This window comes from Crinia signifera, chromosome 7 (genome assembly GCF_055691185.1).
Source record: "Crinia signifera chromosome 7, ASM5569118v1, whole genome shotgun sequence".
NCBI lineage: Eukaryota > Metazoa > Chordata > Amphibia > Anura > Myobatrachidae > Crinia > Crinia signifera.
In genome coordinates, this window is record NC_139223.1 from 186501355 (window position 1) to 186522455 (window position 21101).

The 21101-nt window shown below is 47.2% G+C and overlaps 1 protein-coding gene across 1 annotated transcript in view; it reads left to right on the forward strand.

Annotated features, from left to right (window-relative positions):
• Nucleotides 1–7916: 7916 nt before the first annotated feature.
• The window catches only part of CERKL (CERK like autophagy regulator), an 89029-nt gene continuing 75844 nt past the window's right edge, over nucleotides 7917–21101 (forward strand). The window contains exon 1 of the mRNA XM_083154693.1: nucleotides 7917–8358. Within this exon, the coding sequence (XP_083010819.1) occupies nucleotides 8019–8358 (340 nt within the window). The 5' untranslated portion in view covers nucleotides 7917–8018. The remainder of the gene's footprint in view (nucleotides 8359–21101) is intronic.

Sequence of the window (21101 nt, forward strand, 5' to 3'; positions counted from 1 at the left end):
AGGCTCCCACCATCAAAAACGGGGCCAAATTCAGACCCAAACAAATGGGTATGAATCGGCCCCAATGTGTACAATTAACAAAAAGCATCCAGGGTTGTGGATACAACCACGAGGGCTGGGTACTGAGGGGCCCGTGTCCAGATTTACAAGGCATAGCCATGCGGTCTAAGAAGAAAACAAGTAAGATACTGTGAAGGAACCCCTCAGCTGCTGGCACAAGGCCTTCCGACAGGCCAGGGAAATCAGTGCCCGCTCCCCCCCCCCCCCCCGGTTCCCCTGAAAGCTGCCACCCAGAGCATCTGAAGTATGATACAGTGGGAAGTGGCAGTAACATTATAAAAGCCTTGTTGTCTAGGCCCCAAACCCTCCCTACTGAGTGAGTGGCTACATGACTGCTATTGAGGTGACCGGGTACTAGGGATGATATTGCTGCGGCAGAGTTGTCACCAGGATAGCTGTGTGACACCCATGCCCAAAACATTGGATCACTGCATTTCCCAACCTGCCTAATAATGGCTTACGCATTTCAGTTGTCAACTGTCTTTTTTTATATAGATTTATTTGAGAATCAGAAGCACGTAATGAAGATAATACCAGAATAAGTTGTATCCTATATAATAATAGGCTAACACTGCTTTTAGATTTCAGCAGCTGCAAAGGAATGGTTGCTTACTGGAGCAGATCTTCAGGAGAGAAGCCAGAGGCGGAACTACCATTGGTGTAGCAGGTGCAATGCCCACTGCTGCCCCTGTCATCCTCTCACTATCACCCACTCTTTCTCCCTGTCGCCCACTGCCGTGTTGTGTATTGTGAACTTGGATTGGAGTGAAAGAGAGGGGCCTAAATTATATTTTGCACCTGGGCCCACCCAGGGCTGCCGGGCCCCGGTACCAAAAAGGGGTGTGACCAATGGGAGGGGCGTGATCAATGAGAGATGGTGTGGTCACACTCCAGATAAGAAAATGAGCAGGGGGTACGGGCCGTATGTGGGCGGCCGAAAAATCTGGCGGATGCAGCTGAGAGAGAGAGAGAGAGAGAGAGAGAGAGAGAGAGAGAGAGAGAGAGAGAGAGAGAGAAAGGGCAGGCTGCTGCTGCCTCTCACCACTGCTCAGCACACTGCAGAGCTGGGGAGAGAGGATGTGCTGCAACAGCAGCTTAACCTCTCTACTCCTCACTGCCCGGCTCCCTGCAATGAGGGAGCGGGCCCCGGGCCCCTCCAGCAGACCCAGGTAACAAAAACACAAGTTCCATCACTGAGTGAAGCAATTGATAAATCCATTATTGCTTTATTATTTTTCTGGTTTATTTTGGACCTGACACAGCTCATCTATTGCAACGATACTGGCCAACATTAATCTTTCCCAGTCATTTCTAATAAGTTTTCCTGCACCTCCGATTTGGACATGGTACACCTATAACTCTATTTGAAACAGGTGGAAAGCACAAATATAGCTGTACTGCAAATGATAAGCTGAAGCCATCTGCTCAGAATTGCCAGGGATGTGCTGAGCCGATTGTGAATTCTGGAACAGGTCCAATGAAATCTTAAATAATCCCCTAAACTGATTCTACTCTGTCATAGCTAAAAAAACAACATCATTTCCCTATGGCAAACTGTGACGTCTAGAGTAATTCATTTTAATCTAAGCACATTTAGAGATGAGATGGGTATTTTTCTTGTTAAACAGGATACTTTCATTTAGCCTGTGGAATAATCTCTGCCATCAAGCTGACAAAAACTGTCAAAACACATTTGGTTCAGTAAATATCAACATGGTATTTTGTCAGTCATCATCGAATAGCATGGAAGCGATGGCCATTCAGTGATAAAATCCAGTTCAATTCAGCTGTTTAACATCGAGAATGGCCCCACAGGGTAGAAGCTAGTGTAGCTTTGGACCTCATGATCAATGGAACATACCATGTGACCAGCGACGGCAGTGGCAGCAGCAAGGTTGATGGAACACCAGTTTGACTAGCCATGCCACCATCTATTCGTTCTAGTAAAGGCTGGAGAGCGGAGGGAGCCACCGGGCACGAAGAGTGCTGAACATACACTTTGGGATGTCCTGGAAACTTTCATGCTCCCCCTGCCCTCCCGGCTCATATGGTATGTCCCATCAGCAGAAACATTTACTGCATGGGATCTATGTCCAACCATAGGTGCCGATTCTGTGGCACCCACCCGCTCAGCAGCAGCCCACTCGCCCGTGTCCCACTGCATCCCCCTCCCTCGTCACTGGCACAGGTACTGTGTGGGCATTTATGTACCTGCACTGTGGGGGCATTTATGTATTTGGCACTGTGGGGGGGATTTTTGTACCTGCACTGTGTGGGCATTTATATATTTGGCACTGTTGCCATAATTTGAATATTGGAGACAACTGTGCTGTGTAATATAAATCAGTATTATTTTGTGGCCACGCCCCTTTCCCATGAAGCCACTCCCCTATATATTTGGCGTGAGCACCCACCAGCAAAACCATAAACCTATGTGTCCAACTATACATACTCGCAGGGAGTGGCGTCGAGAGAGGGGGGGGGGTAGTTTTTACATAGGCCTGGGTCCCGCTCCCCCATACCTCGTTGCATGGAGCCGTGCAGTGGGGAGAGAGATGACAGGCTACCGCCGCATCTGTGTGTACAATGAGGATTCAGCACCCTGCACAAGTTATGTGTTTTTTTTCCCATGGGGGCGTAGCCACGCCCCTGTCCAGTGGCTATGCCCCGTCCATTTTCCAGCCCCCGGTCGACCTCTCGACGCCCCTGCTCGCAGGTCACCAGACGGGAGTATTTGCAAACTTGCCTGGGGTGGGCAAAAACTCATGTCTACCTTATTCATGTCAACTATGTCCATGTTGACCTAAAGCGGGTGTCAACCTTCCGTCAATGTTGGCCGTGGTTGACATACCCTTTCTTAGGTGTCGACCTAGACATTGTCTATCATCTATACCAGTGGTTCTCAGGACCCCCCAACAATTCACGTTTTCCAGATCTCCTCACAGAATCACAGGTGAAATAATTAGCTCCACCTGTGATCTTTTAAAATGTGTCAGTGACTAATGAGTGCAGCTGTGCTCCTGCCGGGTGACCTGGAAACTGTTGGGGGGTCATGAGGACCGAGGTTGAGAACCACTGATCTATACCATAACCCCCCAAAATCACAATTACTTTATATTCTGTTTTTAGTGTGTTGCAACTAACTGGTATTTGGGTTTTTTGGTAACAATTTGATGCATGTGTAAAGGTGCATACGCACGGTGTGATTTTATCTATAGCTGACTTTGACTATGCGATTTCCCTTGACCATCCCGGAGACCAGACACTACTGATATTGACTATAGACACTGGGTTGTCATTTGCTAGATTGTACACTTTCTGGTCAAAATTGTGCCCCCTGTACAGTCTACTTTTTCTTGCGACACTGACTTGCAAGCTGTGGACATACGTGGGGTGATTCTGGTTGGTTTGCAAAAAGCAAACTCCTTTAATGGACAAAACCATGTGCACTGCAGGTGGGTCTGATGTAACATGTGCAGAGAGAGTTACATTTGGGTGAGGTATTTTGTTTATGTACAGAGTAAATACCGGCTGCTTTATTCTTATACTATATGGCCAATATCGGTAGTTCATATTGCACCGTGTGTATGCCTCTTAAACTGCATTTTTTGCAAAATATGGCAGTAAGTGTCACTATGCAATATTACACACTACTGTACAACAATACATGGCATTTAGCAGCGCACAGTGTAAAAAAGTAACTAAGCTACATAGTGACCAGCATAAGCCAAAAATATGCATAATTACCTGACAGCATAATTACACAGGATAACTGAAGCCTTTACTTACATGACTAAGAAGTCACAAAACAAGTGTGTGTGTGTGTGTGTACACTCAAGTGCTCAAACATTTTAGCACACTCCCCATTTGCTACACACTGCGCCAACTGCATTCATAAGAACCTTACCAACCTGTTTTTCGTTGCACTTCTGGGGTTATGTCGGTAATATCATCAAGCCTAAATGATGCGTCTCGGGATCCCGGGATTTGGCCCCAAAAGCACCAGAATTTCGCCAATCCCAGGATTTCGGGATTAGACTGCACATGAGCAGTCTTATGCCAGGCATTGTCATAGCACTCGCTCAGACGCTGCACGGCTGTTCCCGATGCCTGGCCTGCAGCACTATGCAGCGTGACGGTCAGAGGTAGGGTTGCCACCTCTCCCGGATTTGGTGGCAACCCTCCAGGAGGCTTTTCCAGTCTCCCAGATTCCGGGATTCTCCCAGAATCCGGGTGAGTGAAAAAGCCTTCACAGCCTTCGCGGGCCAGGTGTTGCCACTGCCCGAAGCCAGTAGGCCGGGCAGCGGCAGCACCGTCAATACACAGGAGGAGGCGGCTCCAGCAGTCCCTTGTGCCGGGTTTGTGGGCGGAGGTGAGCTGTGATGGACAGCACCGCTGTCAATACACAAGCGGCTGGGCAGCGCTTCTCACCGGCTGGGAGGTGCTGGTCCTCCATGGGCTGGTACTCTTTCGGAGATCCCTGCAGGCTGTAAACGGGCAGGGCTGCACTGTCATCTCATTCTCTGCATAGACTTCGCTTTAGGGGAGGGGGCACTGCCGACTCCCTCCTCTCCCCAGATGCCAGGAGCACGATGCCGTGCCTCCTGCTGCATAAAGTATGGGTACTAGATGTGATGCATAGTCTAGGTGCTAGATGTGATGTATAGTAATATGTGGGTGATGCATTGTAATGGATATGTGCTAGGATTGATGCTTAGTAATGTGCGGGTACTAGATGCGATGTATAGTAATGTATGGGTACTAGATGCGATGTATAGTAATGTATGGGTACTAGATGCGATGTATAGTAATGTATGGGTACTAGATGCGATGTATAGTAATGTATGGGTACTAGATGCAATGTATAGTAATGTATGGGTACTAGATGTGATGTATAGTAATGTCTAGGTGCTAGATGTGATGTATAGTAATATGTGTGTGATGCATTGTAATGGATATGTGCTAGGATTGATGCTTAGTAATGATTGGGTACTAGATGCGATGTATAGTAATGTATGGGTACTAGATGTGATGCTTAGTAATGTGCGGGTACTAGATGTGATGTATAGTAATGTATGGGTACTAGATGTGATGTATAGTAATGTATGGGTACTAGATGTGATGTATAGTAATGTATGGGTACTAGATGTGATGTATAGTAATGTATGGGTACTAGATGCGATGTATAGTAATGTATGGGTACTAGATGTGATGCTTAGTAATGTGCGGGTACTAGATGTGATGTATAGTAATGTATGGGTACTAGATGCGATGTATAGTAATGTATGGGTACTAGATGTGATGCTTAGTAATGTGCGGGTACTAGATGTGATGTATAGTAATGTATGGGTACTAGATGCGATGTATAGTAATGTATGGGTACTAGATGTGATGTATAGTAATGTATGGGTACTAGATGTTTTGTATAGTAATGTATGGGTACTAGATGTGATGTATAGTAATGTATGGGTACTAGATGTGATGTATAGTAATGTATGGGTACTAGATGTGATGTATAGTAATGTATGGGTACTAGATGTGATGTATAGTAATGTATGGGTACTAGATGCGATGTATAGTAATGTATGGGTACTAGATGTGATGCATAGTAATGTATGGGTACTAGATGTGATGTATAGTAATGTATGGGTACTAGATGTTTTGTATAGTAATGATTGGGTACTAGATGTGATGTATAGTAATGTATGGGTACTAGATGTGATGTATAGTAATGTATGGGTACTAGATGTGATGTATAGTAATGTATGGGTACTAGATGTGATGTATAGTAATGTATGGGTACTAGATGCGATGTATAGTAATGTATGGGTACTAGATGTGATGTATAGTAATGTATGGGTACTAGATGTTTTGTATAGTAATGTATGGGTACTAGATGTGATGCATAGTAATGTCTAGGTGCTAGATGTGATGTATAGTAATGGATATGTGCTAGGATTGATGCTTAGTAATGATTGGGTACTAGATGTGATGAGTAATATATAGGTATGAGTAATATATAGGTACTAGGCTGTTTACATGCCAGTATTGGAGGCCACTCCCACTTTTCTGAAGAGACCATGCCCATTTTATGAGGCCACACCCACTTTTCCAGGAGCGCGTGCTCCCGAGGGGTAGGGGGGGGGGGAATCTCCAGGAATCAATGATGTGTGAGGTGGCAACCCTAGTCAGAGGTCATGGTCCGCCATCCGATCAGCCACTCTGCCTGCCAACAGCCGCACTGCATGCCCCCGCCCAGCTCCCACATGCTCCTCCAGCTCCCTGGTCTGCTCCCAGCTGCCCGCCCGCACAGATCCCGGTTGCTCCCTGACATAAAGGTAATGCCGGGGCATTTTTTAAATTGTATTAGGAAAGCCAATCTTAGGAACCCGGAAATCCCGGGACTAAAAAAAATGCCCCGGGATTGGCATCCCTAGTAATGATTCATTTTGTGTCATTTACCTCACCCAATCCCTGAAGCTCTGTGATTACTGGTAAATAACTCGACTGTGGAGGGGGATGCGGGGGGTCCGGCAAGGATGCATGGTGCTTGGCCACCTTTCTGGGGGCCTGGACGAATTTGCCCACCCAGCTGTGGTGCCAGTACTTGCAGATAGTGTTCGGGCGGTTGACAGGTCACACAAAGCGCCATAACTAGGTGTGTGCCCACAGTGCATCTGCACTAAGGGCGCATCTGCTTGTACACACCTAGTCTGTAGCAGGGGCGGACTGCTACAGCCAGTGACAGTGCGTCCCCTCCACACTGCACTTCACAGCCGGCGGATCGTCAATCAGTTCAGTCACAGGACTGCCTGCTGAGCTGATGGGCGATCCCCTCCTGTGTTCTAGACTTGGGGCACGCACTGCGCAGCAGGCTGCACTGTGACTGACTGAGGAGCAGCCGGCTGGGAAACAGTGTAACGCTGAGGACGCAATGTCCCTGACACAATATTCCGCACACCGCAATGCCACTGACACAATATTCCGCACACCGCAATGCCTCTGACACAATATGCCACACACCGCAATGCCCCTGACACAATATGCCGCACACCGCAATGCCAGACACAATATTCCGCACACCGCAATGCCTCTGACACAATATTCCGCACACCGCAATGCCTCTGACACAATATTCCGCACACCGCAATGCCCCTGACACAATATTCCGCACACCGCAATGCCCCTGACACAATATTCTGCACACCGCAATGCCCCTGACACAATATTCCGCACACCGCAATGCCTCTGACACAATATGCCGCACACCGCAATGCCCCTGACACAATATTCCACACAGTAAAGCCTCTGACACACTATGCTGCACACCGCAATGCCTCTGACACACTATGCTACCCCTGACACCACTAATGGTGACAGTGACTAGGTCGAAACAAGCTTACGGTCGACATAGGCATTGATGTGGGTTTTTCACATTTCTTGTGTGTCTATGTCAACATATGTTGACATGGACACCTTATAAATGTACATCAATGCACTCGCTGCTTTACTTGGATAGTAAAGTATGAAAAAAAAAAAACTTTTTTCTGGGGACACACACACACACACACACACACACACACACACACATGAAAAACTCTTGTCGACAATATTCATGTCGACCAAAAACTTGTGCTGACCTTTTGTCAATGTCGACCTTGGGTATATCGATCATTTCAAGGTGTGTCGACCTAATCACTGTCGACATGACATTGTCTACCTAGACACAGTAGTCCTACTAAGCCACACACCCCAGCAGTGACTGGTACAGAGACACCCTGACAGCGGGTTATTAAAATCATTGGTTATCATTATTATTACTATGCTGCCCGTCATTAACTCCCGGCTATGTGCGCGTTCCCGCGGAGACCGGGAGATGGCGTGGCGCGCCCCCGTGCGTTGCCCCGGCAGCAGCAGCCAGCAGGCCCCCGCTCACCACCAGTAGCAGCAGCAGCAGCATGGGGGACACCCTCCGCCTGCCCGGTTCCTACCGGCGGGTGAGCGCATGGAGCGGCAGCAGCGTGGAGAGCACCCCGAGTCCCGCCCGGCACTGGCAGCGCTCTGCCTCGGCTCCCCAGCGACTGAGTGACCGCTGCGAGGAGTGGAGCTCGGGCAGTGATGGCTCCGGTGCTCCGGGTGAGCCGGAAGAGCGCTCCCCGAGCAGTGCACGGCTGTCCCGGGACATGGGGCGGGAGGACGCGCTGCTGCGGGGCATCTTTGAGATCGGTAAGAGGAGCTGCGATGTGCTGCTGACCGCCAGCCGCCTGCTGTGGAGCCCCATCCTCCCCGAGAGCCCAGGTGAGGAGGGGGGTGGCTGGGCTGCTCTCACACCTGAGAAGTCAGAGTCACTGTGACAGCCCAGGTTTGCAGGATGTCCATGATTGAGCGCATGTGGTTCATTCCAACAGACTGATGTACTGCTATGCGCTGAAGCATGGCTATCCTGCAAACCTGGATGGAGGAGAATGTATCAAAGCTGTGTGCTGCCCAATCAGCTTTTCTCATTTTCCAAACACAATGACATAAGCAGATTGGTTAGTACCAACTGCCCAGGTTTTACAGCTGTCCATGCTAGAACCCAGGTGACAAGTAGTACATCAATTCAATTTGTTTGAACTATGTGTGTAGGGTGGCCAATCCCGGGATCCCAGGATTTGGCCCCAAAATCGCCGGGATTTCAATCGCTGCCCGGCTTCTCCCGACGCCGGCGTGGCTCTGCGCAGCGTGACATAATTCCAGTAGTCATGCTGCGCAGGCCAAAAAGATGCACCACCGCATTGACTTCCTGCCTCACCGCTCAGCTTCATCCCCACTGCTCACCGCCTCCAGAGTCCTGCCACACCACTCGGGGTATTTTTTTACACAGGGAAGCAAATCCCGGGATTGACCATTTTTGTGCTCTAACGTGGATATCCTTAAAACCTGGACTGTAAGGGTGCATTGAGGACTGAGGTTGTGAACAATTTCTCCAAGGCACAGGTTCTCAAAGTCTGTCCTCGGGACCCCACACAGTGCATGTTTTGCAGGTGTCCTCACAGAATGAAGTGAAATAATTAGCTCCACCTGTGGATCTTTTAAAATGTGTCAGTCAGTAATGAGCGCACCTGTCGGGGGACCCTGGAAACCATGAACTGTGTGAGGTCCTAAGGACCGAGTTTGAGAACCTGTGCTCTAGGGCATCGGAAGGCAATACGCAGTTCACCAGCTGCTGTGGAATTACATATCCCACCATACCCAGCCACCGTTTTACTGTTAGGTCAATCTACAACTGGCAGGACATGCTGGGATGTGTAGTTCCACTGCAGCTGGAATGCAGGGCATTGATTACCCTTAATTTAGTGTGATCTGCTGCCTGGCGTATAAAGTAGACAGTGACTGATATACATATGACATGCTCATTCTGCATTGGAGTTCCCTGCAGTACGTGGTGTGTCTGATGCTCAGATGCGTTCTAACTACTGTGCTGTCTGTGTGTCAGATAACTGGTGCAAATCCAACCTCCTCCTATATAGTAGGTTTTAGGGCTCTGCCCTGATAATAGTCATTGTTGTTTCCTACAGCTCCTGCCAGAACAGCTACTTCCCATAGAAATGTGATACCTATTACCAGGGATGTTTGGCTGGCGGCATAACAATGCAACCATGGCACTTAAGATGTGTCCATGGGAAATATATATATGTATATGTACCTTCCTGACCTAAGGTGGGATTGTTGTGGCTGGTGATGCAGAGGACAATTGGTCTCCTTGTTAGTTCAAGTGTCCTAAAGCAGGACAGATTAACTTTGTCTCATCCTGGTGTTTGTCTGTCTGGTACACTAGAGCCAGCTCATATGGATCTGGTAGATATTTGAAATAAACCCGCAACCCAAAACGTTTGTGTGTATTACATATAATATATTTAAGAATTTTTTTTGGGGGGGGGGGGGGGGGGGGGGGGGTGGTGGTGTAGTTTGTTGATGCTGAACAGTTTCTTTTCAGCTGAGACCCAAGCGTGAGGATGTGATTGATACAACACCACAAGCGTCACTGTACTATTGCTCTGAGGCCCCTTGAAAAGGTTAATAATAGGGATATTAAACTCATATCCTTTTGGGTGATAACCCAATTGACCTTCCAGCGCATGACTAGCGCTTCATTACGTGTGGTCATCCGATTATATATCACTCCTGTAGTTACTGACTATTATCAAGGCCTTTATTCTTTTTGAAAAACAAGGTTATGTAATGCTCACATATTGTACTGTCCAATTATGACGGACGTATGTATTTGTAATATGCTCAATCCTTATTAAAATAATTTGAAAAAAAAAATAATAGGGATGCCAATCCTAGAGCTTTTTTTCGCTGTCTGCTGTAGTGCTTCTAGCACAGTGTGGTCTGTACATCAGCACTGATATGCAAACCAGACCTGTACTAGAAACACCACAGCAGACAGCGACACCCCAGGCACGGAAGAGGAACTGCACGGGTTTTCAAAGATAGTGGGTGCTAGAATGAACACTACGATGTAGTTACCATAGTTGTGTGACTGATGTTAACAGCAATATGGGATTATACATTGAACCAAGTCAGAAAAATTTTGTGTACTTCTTTCCTAGCACAGCGCCCATCGCATGGCATCGTGTACCTTACTTAGTGGTGTGCGATGCGATGCTTGTACAATTAAATATCGCATAGCATCGTATGCCAGCAAATGGGATGCGATGCGATTTTTAATTGTACAAGCCCCCATTCCATGAGATGTGATGGGTGTTTTACAATGAGATGTAACCCCCAGTATCCACGCCATCCCGAATCGTGGGGAGCGGCGGCGGTACGCGTCCTCCGACCTTTTCATACCCCCACTATCCACGTCGGCGTGGAGTTGATTTTAGATAGTGTGGCGAGCGACGCAAGCCCGAAGCCTGGTGAGCGCACGCGGAATACGAGCCCGAAGCGTGGCGAGTGCACGCGGAATACATGTAAAGTAATCCGTGTCCGCTCGCCGCGCTTCGGGCTCGTATTCCGCATTCCCTCGCGGGGCTCGCCACGCTTCGGGCTCTGTGGCTCGCTGTGCTCGCCACACTATCTAAAATCAACTACACGCCGACGTGGATAGTGGGGGTATGAAAAGGTCGGAGGACGCGTACCGCCGCCCCACGCTTCGGGATGGCGTGGATACTGGCAGTTACATCTCATTGTAAGCACCCATCACATCACATCACATGGCATGGGTGCTTGTACAATTAAAAATCGCATCGCATGCCGCTATATTCAAGGGGGATGCGATGGAAATCATGGGCGCCGTTTTAGGAAACAAGTACCAAATTTTGTCTCAACCTGGTGTTTGTTTGTGTTCTTGTTTTTCTTTCATCTATAGGTCAATATAATCATCATTAGGGGCGGTATCAAATCACCTGCAATCAGTGATTCTGTTTTACCTTTGGCAGGGGAAGCAAACCCCCCCCCCCCCTAAAAAAAAAAAAAAAAAAACATACATAGGAGAAACATAGGGAAAATCTTCTCTTTTGAAGTTTTTGGGGGCTAATTGAATACCCCTCTAATTGTCACTGCGACCTATATGGGCAGGTGGATTATACATGGAGATCCTGCTAAAAGTGATCTAGCATCGCACCAATTTGTTATAATGTTCTTGTTGGTGACTAGTCCAATGAGAAGGCTTCACATACAAGAGGTGCATCAGCCAGGGCCAGATGTACCATTAGGCAGCTTTAGGTATCTGTCTAGGGTGGGGGATGGACCTGCCCTGACGTTCCAGGTGCATACAGCAGCAGCACAGCAGAAGAAGTGAGGCCATGGCCCACCATGGTCAACGTTTGATTCCTCCACGAGGGCAGGGTGTGTTTTTGTACTTTAAAATTGGGCAGCCTATCAGGAACGCTACATACATCTACTGACTTTATATTGCAACTAGTCAAGTATTTTCTCTATGCAGTAAGTCCTGTACATTGAGGGTACCGCATGCATGGTGCCACAAGACTTAACAGTGGACTGGTATATTGCTGGAGCAGGGACTCTGTTGGAACATGTTGCATATGCATAATTTAATAACCATTTTTAGTAATGCAGGCACCAAACAAGGCACATAAGTTTGGAAAAGGATGCCATCTGTATCATCAAGGGAAGAGTCCATTTGTATGAAGATAATAACCTTTCCTATCAGTGTTTACTAGGGTGGATCGGGCATGAAGATGCCAAGACACCATGTTGGATGGAGGCAACTAAACTACATTCTTAGAGGATTACTTTGTGGTTTGGGTGTTTGAGAAGTCGGACCATAATTCAAGAGGCCCTTTCCTATCAAGGAAAAGTAGACAATAGTAGACTTGTGTCAACTTGAACCAGCGTCCTAGCTACAGTGTTATTTTAATTTCCTTGTTCCTGGTTCCTTTTTAGTTTTTATATGGAACATAGCGCAGCCGCCTCGAATCAAAGCCACCTAAACTGCCTAGTTGCAGTAATGATAGGTTAGAATGTAAACCCTACTATTCTGTATGCATTGTACATGCAGACGTTATTAAACAGTTTCCGTGGACTCTTCTTGCTGAATATTTGCAAGATAATCTTACCAAGGAACAATACCTAAAAATATTTCTGGAGCTCATCATTTCTTCTTCCTGCATTGCAAGCCTTTCATTAGTTTTGTTATTTAACACTGTGCCTTATAATACAGAATCTTAAATTCACAATTATAGCATAGATCTGGGGTAGCCAACCCTAGTCCACGAGAGCTACCAACAGTGGGGCAGATGTATTAAGCCTGGTGAAGAGATAAACTGGAGATAAAGTGGAAGGAGATAACGCACCAGCCAATCAACTCCCAACTGTCCTTTTTCAAACACAGCTGATTGGCTGGTGCGTTATCTCCTTCCACTTTATCTCCACTTTATCTCCAGTTTATCTCTTCGCCAGGCTTAATACATCTGCCCCAGTGCATGTTTTGCAGGTCTCCTCACAGAATCACAAGTGAGCTAATTAGCTCCATCTGTGTATCTTTTAAAATGTGTCAGTGATTAATGAGTGCAACTGTGCAGCAGCTAGGTTGTCTGGAAAATGTGAACTGTTGGTAGCTCTCGAGGGCTAGGGTTGGCTACCACTGGCATAGATGTTATCCAATAGTCTGCGATCTTTGATTTGCCAGGAGCTATCCTATTAGCCCTGAAAAGCCGGCATGAGCTGAGGCTTATCGGGTATTTTGCTTTACTTGCCTCAGACAGGCAAAGCATAATCGCCGATAAGCGCAGTCTTTAGGTGGCTGGGGCAGCGAAAACACATAGGCTTCACTGAACGTTCTAATTGGCTACCCTGTAATAAAATATTGGTGATATACAGTATAACAGAAAAATTTCCATTTTACGATTCCGATGTTTCACCGTATTTAATTGGATACCACTCCCATAGGCTTATTTATCATGTAATGTTTAGTTTTCATCTCAACATAATTAACATCTTAAATTACTTGCAATTAGTTGCAGTTTTTAAAGCCTTATGGGCCCTGGCCTCGCTTCTGAAAATTAGCTATTTTGAGATCCCTTAAAGTAAAGGTTCATACACACCTAGCAAATCCCGTAGCCGCCGATACCGTGGATGCACACTTGCTTGGCGATGGCGAGGGGGCCCTCATTAATCCACTCCCTCTTCTGTATAAGCACAGAGGACGAAGGGGGGAATTGGGCTTGCCGTAGACACAGAGATATATTGAATGTTATCGCTAATTTTATCGCCCAGAGTGTACGGGGCCTAACACTTTTGCCACTATCGGTAACTGCTAAGTGATGTTAGCACACATCGCTGGCACACATGTGATGTACCAGGGATATACGCTGAGCGATATGTGCGGACCAGTCTGCAGTAAGAAGTATAAATCTAGTCATCGTCGTCGCTGGGGGTATACACACGGAGCAATCTGTGCTTAATCTAGACACATCGCTTAGAGATAGCCCGGGAATCGCCCCATTAGGGTGCATCCCCCCTCCCACACACACCCACACACCCTGCATAGAGCTGTAATGGCAGTAGTGTAGAATAAACATAGTAACAAAGATCCTGAAACATAATTAATTCTGAGTGTATATCCTCGTCTGCTGCAGCTCTCTGCGAACAGATGTGATGTAATAGATACTCTTAGTCTGTTTTGGATACCTAAAGTAAGACATCTGTCGGGTTATGAAGCAGAGCTTTGTAATGGAGGAGTTCGCAGGAAGCTCTGGGTAATGGCAATAGATAGGGCTCAGTCATTTCGCTAGGTGATGGTATAATTGTCTCTACATTGTGATGGGATCTGTGTCAGGCACTCATACACTGCACAATGTGACAATCAGCAGTGGTTTTAATTGCATTAGTAGAGAATGTATATAATAGAATATCACAGGGAATGTTAAGACCTTATGCTGGGCTCTGCTGGACAGACACTTCTCAGATGTTATAGTATATCAGTATGAGTTTCCAGAAGTAGCTTTATAGACTTGCATACAGTATGCACTAGCAAGAGCACGAAGTGCCTTCCTCTATTCCCCAGTTATAGCTAATTACATACTGTATAAGAAACATGCAAACATAAAACATCATATTCTATAGAACACTTTACTATGGATCGCATATACAATGTTATAGAAGTAGGATTTTACCGCCCAGGATCGCATTGCAATATGCGTTCCTAAAGGTGCCCCTACACTTGTCCGATTTGGGGCGATTTCGCCTGATTCCGACGGATCGGGCAGAGAAATCAACCCAAATTGGATGTTTGACATCCTCTCTGACACGATGCGCGGTCCCTTGCACATCGGGTCGGAGTGGGGAGGACGGACGGGCTGCACATTAAATTTATCGGATCGGACTCATCACTGGCACATCGTGGGTGCTTTTTAGCACCCACAATGTTTTGGGTCCAATCCTAGGTGTGTGCGGGGGGGCGGGCAGCGGGTCCTTGCGGCGGCTGGGAACTAAGTAGCGCTATTTGCCGCCGAGCAGTGGAGCGGGAAGCGGCTGCTGAATATGAAAACACGTTTAAAAGAAACTGGCCGGACGCTGATTGGCTGAGAGAATTCTCTTGGCCAATCAGATGGGAGCCTGCTAATTGGCTGAGAGAATTCTTTCAGCCAATAAACGTCCAGCCAGTCTTTTCAAAATATGTTTTCAAATTCAGCAGCCACTTGCCACCCGGCAAATAGTGCTACTTAGTTCCCAGCTGCCGCACGGACCCTGCTGACTGACTGCCCAGCACCGCAGGGACCCCGCTGGCTGCCCTGCACCACACGGACCCTTAAAGGTGGCCATACACTAGGGTTATTTATCTGAGGCTTGAAATTGCTTCAGATTTCCCTTGAACTCCCCGGGAGTGCTGCATGTCAGACTCTGTACATGAGTGTTTATTTCACATAATATCTATCACATGCAATTTATCAACCCGGGACAAATCTCATGCAATTTATCTTACTGCATACACTTGTACCATACAATTTATCTGATGGGCGGTGCTACAGGGTGTTAGGGGGCTGGCCTTAATAGTGAAGAGGTTAGTAGCTACCCTACATATGGGACCGATTCAGATGCGATTGGTCGTCCGAAAATGTACAGTCTAACCGATTATCGGTCAGCCGCGCATGCGCACAAAGCCAGCGAAAACACAGGCATTGCCCGGGCATTGGGGGGAGGGCCGCTGGCGCCAGCGCCATCACAGCGCCATAAATACGAACTGGGAGAATACGGCAGCTTAGTACATGTGCTGTATTCTCCATTCATATTTTTCGCATATCACTGTTGTACCCGTTCGCACACGGGATCAGCCGTAATCGCCCTTCTTAGTAAATCTCCGCCATACTGCTGATTTCGGCCGGTAATTCAGCAGAAAATACGACCGGAAAATACTCCTCATATTCCAAGCATATTTGGCTGAAGCCTGCACGGATTAGTCAGATCCATGGAGGCCGGTCACATCAGTCAGATCCATGCAGGCCGGTCACATCAGTCAGATCCATGCAGGCCGGTCACATCTGTCAGATCCATGCAGGCCGGTCACATCAGTCAGATCCATGCAGGCAGGTCACATCAGTCAGATCCATGCAGGCAGGTCACATCAGTCAGATCCATGCAGGCCGGTCACATCAGTCAGATCCATGCAGGCAGGTCACATCAGTCAGATCCATGCAGGCCGGTCACATCAGTCAGATCCATGCAGGCCGGTCACATCAGTCAGATCCATGCAGGCAGGTCACATCAGTCAGATCCATGCAGGCAGGTCACATCAGTCAGATCCATGCAGGCAGGTCACATCAGTCAGATCCATGCATGCCGGTCACATCAGTCAGATCCATGCAGGCCGGTCACATCAGTCAGATCCATGCAGGCCGGTCACATCAGTCAGATCCATGCAGGCCGGTCACGTCAGTCAGATCCATGCAGGCCAGTCATATCCATGCAGGCAGGTCACATCAGTCAGATCCATGCAGGCCGGTCACATCAGTCAGATCCATGCAGGCCGGTCACATCAGTCAGATCCATGCAGGCAGGTCACATCAGTCAGATCCATGCAGGCAGGTCACATCAGTCAGATCCATGCAGGCCGGTCACATCAGTCAGATCCATTCAGGCCGGTCACATCAGTCAGATCCATGCAGGCCGGTCACATCAGTCAGATCCATTCAGGCCGGTCACATCAGTCAGATCCATGCAGGCTTCTCTGTGTAATAAAATATAAAAATAAATAATTTAAGAAAACCGCGTGGGGTCCCCCCTGCCCGGCTATAACCAGCTCGGGACTCATTAAGCTGGTCCTGGTTACAGAAATACAGGGGGGGGGGGGGGGGGAGCTGGTGACACCCTGCATTTTGGAAACCAGCACTGGGCTCAAACAGCCAGCAGTGTCATGCCACAGCCGGGAGACACGGAAGGTGCAACCGAGGAGTGGGGATGCAACGCGCATTGCATCGCACCTCATGTCATGTACATGGGCACTGAACATGCGTTTTATCGCTAAAATCACATGTAAATTGCCAAATTGCATGTACATCACCATAGTGTATGGGGGCCTTAACGGTCATATGTATGCCTGGACAGAGACAAGAGCTCCAAAAAGAGCCCGTCCCTGCAATCTGCTCTGCCGGGTGCAGTGGCGTCCGCGCATGCGCCAGCTAATGATGACCCCGCAGCGGTAAGCAGCCCAAAGGCTACAATGGGCTTCACATTCTGGATACGGTTACATCGGGCGGTATCACATCCCCTATAGCAACTTAGGGGGGATGCAGATGCCGGTGGGTATCGGAATTCATCAGTCCGTGTGTAATGGCCAGTGCTCTCACTGGAGAACACTGTCCCTGACCGATCTCTCACCGGCACATCGCTATGCAGCAATCTAGCACAGCTCAGAACGCTCTAGCACATCTCCCCGTGTGTAGGCCCCATTAGCGCTGTGCTCTTCGCTCTGCAGGATGTATAGGTAACCTCGTTAGAGAGCTTGTTAAAGCTCATTGTTGACAGACTTACTGAATCATTTGCAGTTTATTGCAGCTTCTGGAGCCATTTCAAACTTTCCAAAGATGTACGTTCTCCATCCCTCACTGTAAGCAACTTAACATTAATTCCTGTGACATTTCCTTTTGAATAATAGCAATCAAGTTCTGTACTGCATCACTGTATGAATGTCCTAACGCATCCACGATCCATGTAATATATACATAAAGTCAGCTCCACGGGTCACTAAATCATTCTGTCTGTAGTAGAGTTGAACTGATAGATTAGATTGACACATTGCTATTTACCATGCACCTGGTATCTTTTATTGAGCGGTGTGACCATTATATTGCCTCCCCCAAAGCATACAGTTATCTAAAGTACATTAAGTTCCCAGCACATCTGTTGCTGTATATTTATTATTAGAATTTTTTTTTCCAGTTGAAGCCGTGTAATCAGTAATTGTTATTTTTCAGCAGAACTTTGAGTTTTAAAGGGTGTAGTATGACCAGTATGGGAACCAGGCGGTCAGTATACCGACATCGGAATCCTGGCCACCGGTGCATTGACAGAGGGCGAGCGCAAAAAAGCCCCTTGTGGGCTTGGTGGCTCGCAACAGGTTCTATTGTCCATTTAGGGGGTTGTGGACCCCCTAGAGGGAGAATAGCCCCTCTTGGTCAGGCCGTTGAACAGTCGGGATGTAGACGTTGGAATCTTGGCCATCGACAGGTCATCCGGCACCTGTTTTTAAAGACTATTAACACCATAACAAGTAAGAGGGATTTAAGTATGTAGTTTTTAACTTAAAACCTGCCATAATATGCTAAATAATAGTACAATTAAGCAATTTATATAATAATATAATGATTTAATACCAAACACAACATCTTCAGTTTTGATGCGTATCCGGTCGACGGATCTACGATGTCTAGAGCGACCACGCTTAGTCGAACCCGTCTAGTTAGGCGCCTAAAGATCGACCGTAATGGTGCCGACTATCACAGGTCGACTTGGGTCATACTTTACTTTCCAAGTGGACGTAGGAGATGATTCTAATCTGAACGCTCCCCCGCACGGGGGCGACGTTTTGAGACTGTGCATGCGCGTAACCATTTATGCGCATGTGTAGACTCCGTTTGCGAATGGGCCCTGCGACTTGTATAGTTGCCGGCCCGTTTGCATGGAGCAGTGCGGTCGGGGGGGCGTTGGCACGATTTGCGCCCATAGGAAGTCCAGCGATTCATGGGCGTTCCCATGCTAATTTGGCCGTGACTCAGGGTGCCGGGGGCTGGTGGGTGACATCACATGATGTCAGCAGCCTGCCCTATCTTCGGAGAAACGGTCGCAAATATAAATCCATCTCCACTGACATCATTTTTTAACTGTCTGTAATAAGCATCGAGCCAATATGAATTACCCCCATTGTGTATGACCATGAAAGGTGAGCTATGTTTCTGCACCAGTCACTGAACCTCTCAATCTGCAGTTGACTAAGTTTCCTTTCTCTTCTCTTTGAACTGAACAGAATGCTGAGCCAGAATGCATTGTGTATGTGATCCCTGAATTGCCGCACAGTAATAGGAAGTGCTATTATTTTAGACTCCAATTGATTCCATGATAGTGTCACATTTCCGGCACATATGCCTATGTTTTTGCACAGATGACCCCTGAAACATCTGTGAAAGACTTGTGCTGGTATCTGAAGGTTCACGTGACGCGTCTGCTTCCAGCGTGCAATATGAAAAGACTATCTCTTTCCCAGTTACCGCATCATCCCTGCTTATTGCTGGTAAATACTGTCAATATCTGGATTCAGCTGTTTGTCACCAGAAACCCGATCGCCCAGCGTTCACAGCATTGATGTTGAATGTTAATCATTTGTGAATCAATAGCAAGGAAGTACGCACATGAAATGAACATGAAGTAATTGTTCTGTACACATCCATTGTGCTAGCACAAATGACATTATTCTAAAGAATTAACTTTGTGCCTGTGATTGAGCGAAACACTAAATATGTATTTTAGTAGATGTAAAAACAGTGTATTGTTTCCCTGTAAAATAGCTGTAGTACTTCACTTTAATTACATTTCAGATATTTGTATTGCTATTGTTTTTAGTGTTTGTTTATTAACCGTTTCTTATGCAGGCATTCAAATGGTAGGAGGGCCCTGCTCGCAAGCTTGCAGTTTATCAATAACCTTTTATCTATTCCCATTCTTATTTCTCCAACTCTTACACCCCCACCCCTCCCCACCCATGTGCATCTATATTTAATGTACTACAATTAGAATTGTTACTATGTTTGTGTACAGTTTGTATGTATATATTTAATATATATAGGGGTATTCAATCGTGAAAAATTGTCAGTTTTTAGCGTGAATTTGAATCGCCCAATTCAATCCCTGTGGGTGAAAAATCTAGCATTGTCAAAATTGCCGCAAATTCACGTGGTTTTGGCTATTAAGAGTCTGTTTTTGTGGCCATTTTCGCCCATGCTGATTCGCCCCCCAAAAAAGTGGAATGGTATGGGTGAAAATGTACTAAAAACCGGGGGGAAAATGCCTGTGATTAAATACAGATAGGAGAATCATTTTGGTGAAAAACTCTTTTGTATAACCCCCAATATAATATTGTTGTAGAGCAGGTTGCTGAGGGCCAAAGAAGGCAACTCTGTGCCCCCTTCAGTGCACACTCCCAAAAAGGGGTGTGTCTCACAGGGAGGGGAGTGGTTTTATGACCTGCTACCGGTTTGCCATTCTATTGGCCATGGTCAGCACATGCAGAGATGCTGGACTGCCCCCAAGTTCTATCCGCACTGTGAATAAATGGTAGTGCACATGTGTGATCAGTAAAATTCAGTGGGGAGAAAAGGGGTGCACAGGTGTTTGTTTGTGTCTGTCTGTCTATATTTATTTATTTATAATCTCATTACAAGATACAAAATATAGTAGTGATATAATGGAATTCTACACTATGTGTGTGTGTAGATATATATTTAATATACAATGTGTGTATTGTTCCTTTGCATAATGAAGCCAGTGGCAGAGGGCTGGTGAAAGCATTCTCCAACACGGAGGTCTTTTATAAGTAGGGAGAATCCTTATCTCAGCTGCTGTTGCCATATAATTCAGTCCCCCCCCCCCCCACACACACACACACACACACACCTACATAGGTGTTCTTGTTATTGACAGCAGAGGGAGCACAGTGTCCCAAGTGGAAGCTTATGGGCTATTTCACACGTTCCGGCTGCTGCTGGGTGGCGAAATACCGCACGGCCAGGAAGCTGTGCCGCACATAGTAGTTTACAATGGAGGGGATGGCCACAGCCCGGCAGCCGTCCCTTCCAGATGTGGGATCCGGCTGCAACTGGGCGGCCAGTTGTGTCCATTATTAACTGCTGGGTGCGGCACGGCTTCCTGGCCGTACGGGGTTTCACCACCCAGCAGGTGCCGGAGCATGTGAATTAGCCCTATGTCTATCCCACAGCCACCGGTCCCCAGGATTAAAGCTAGGGCAACCTGAGTGGTAAAGACCAGCGTGAGTGTTGCTGGCTGGAGTGTGGCCCCCACAAATGACTATTTATAAATCT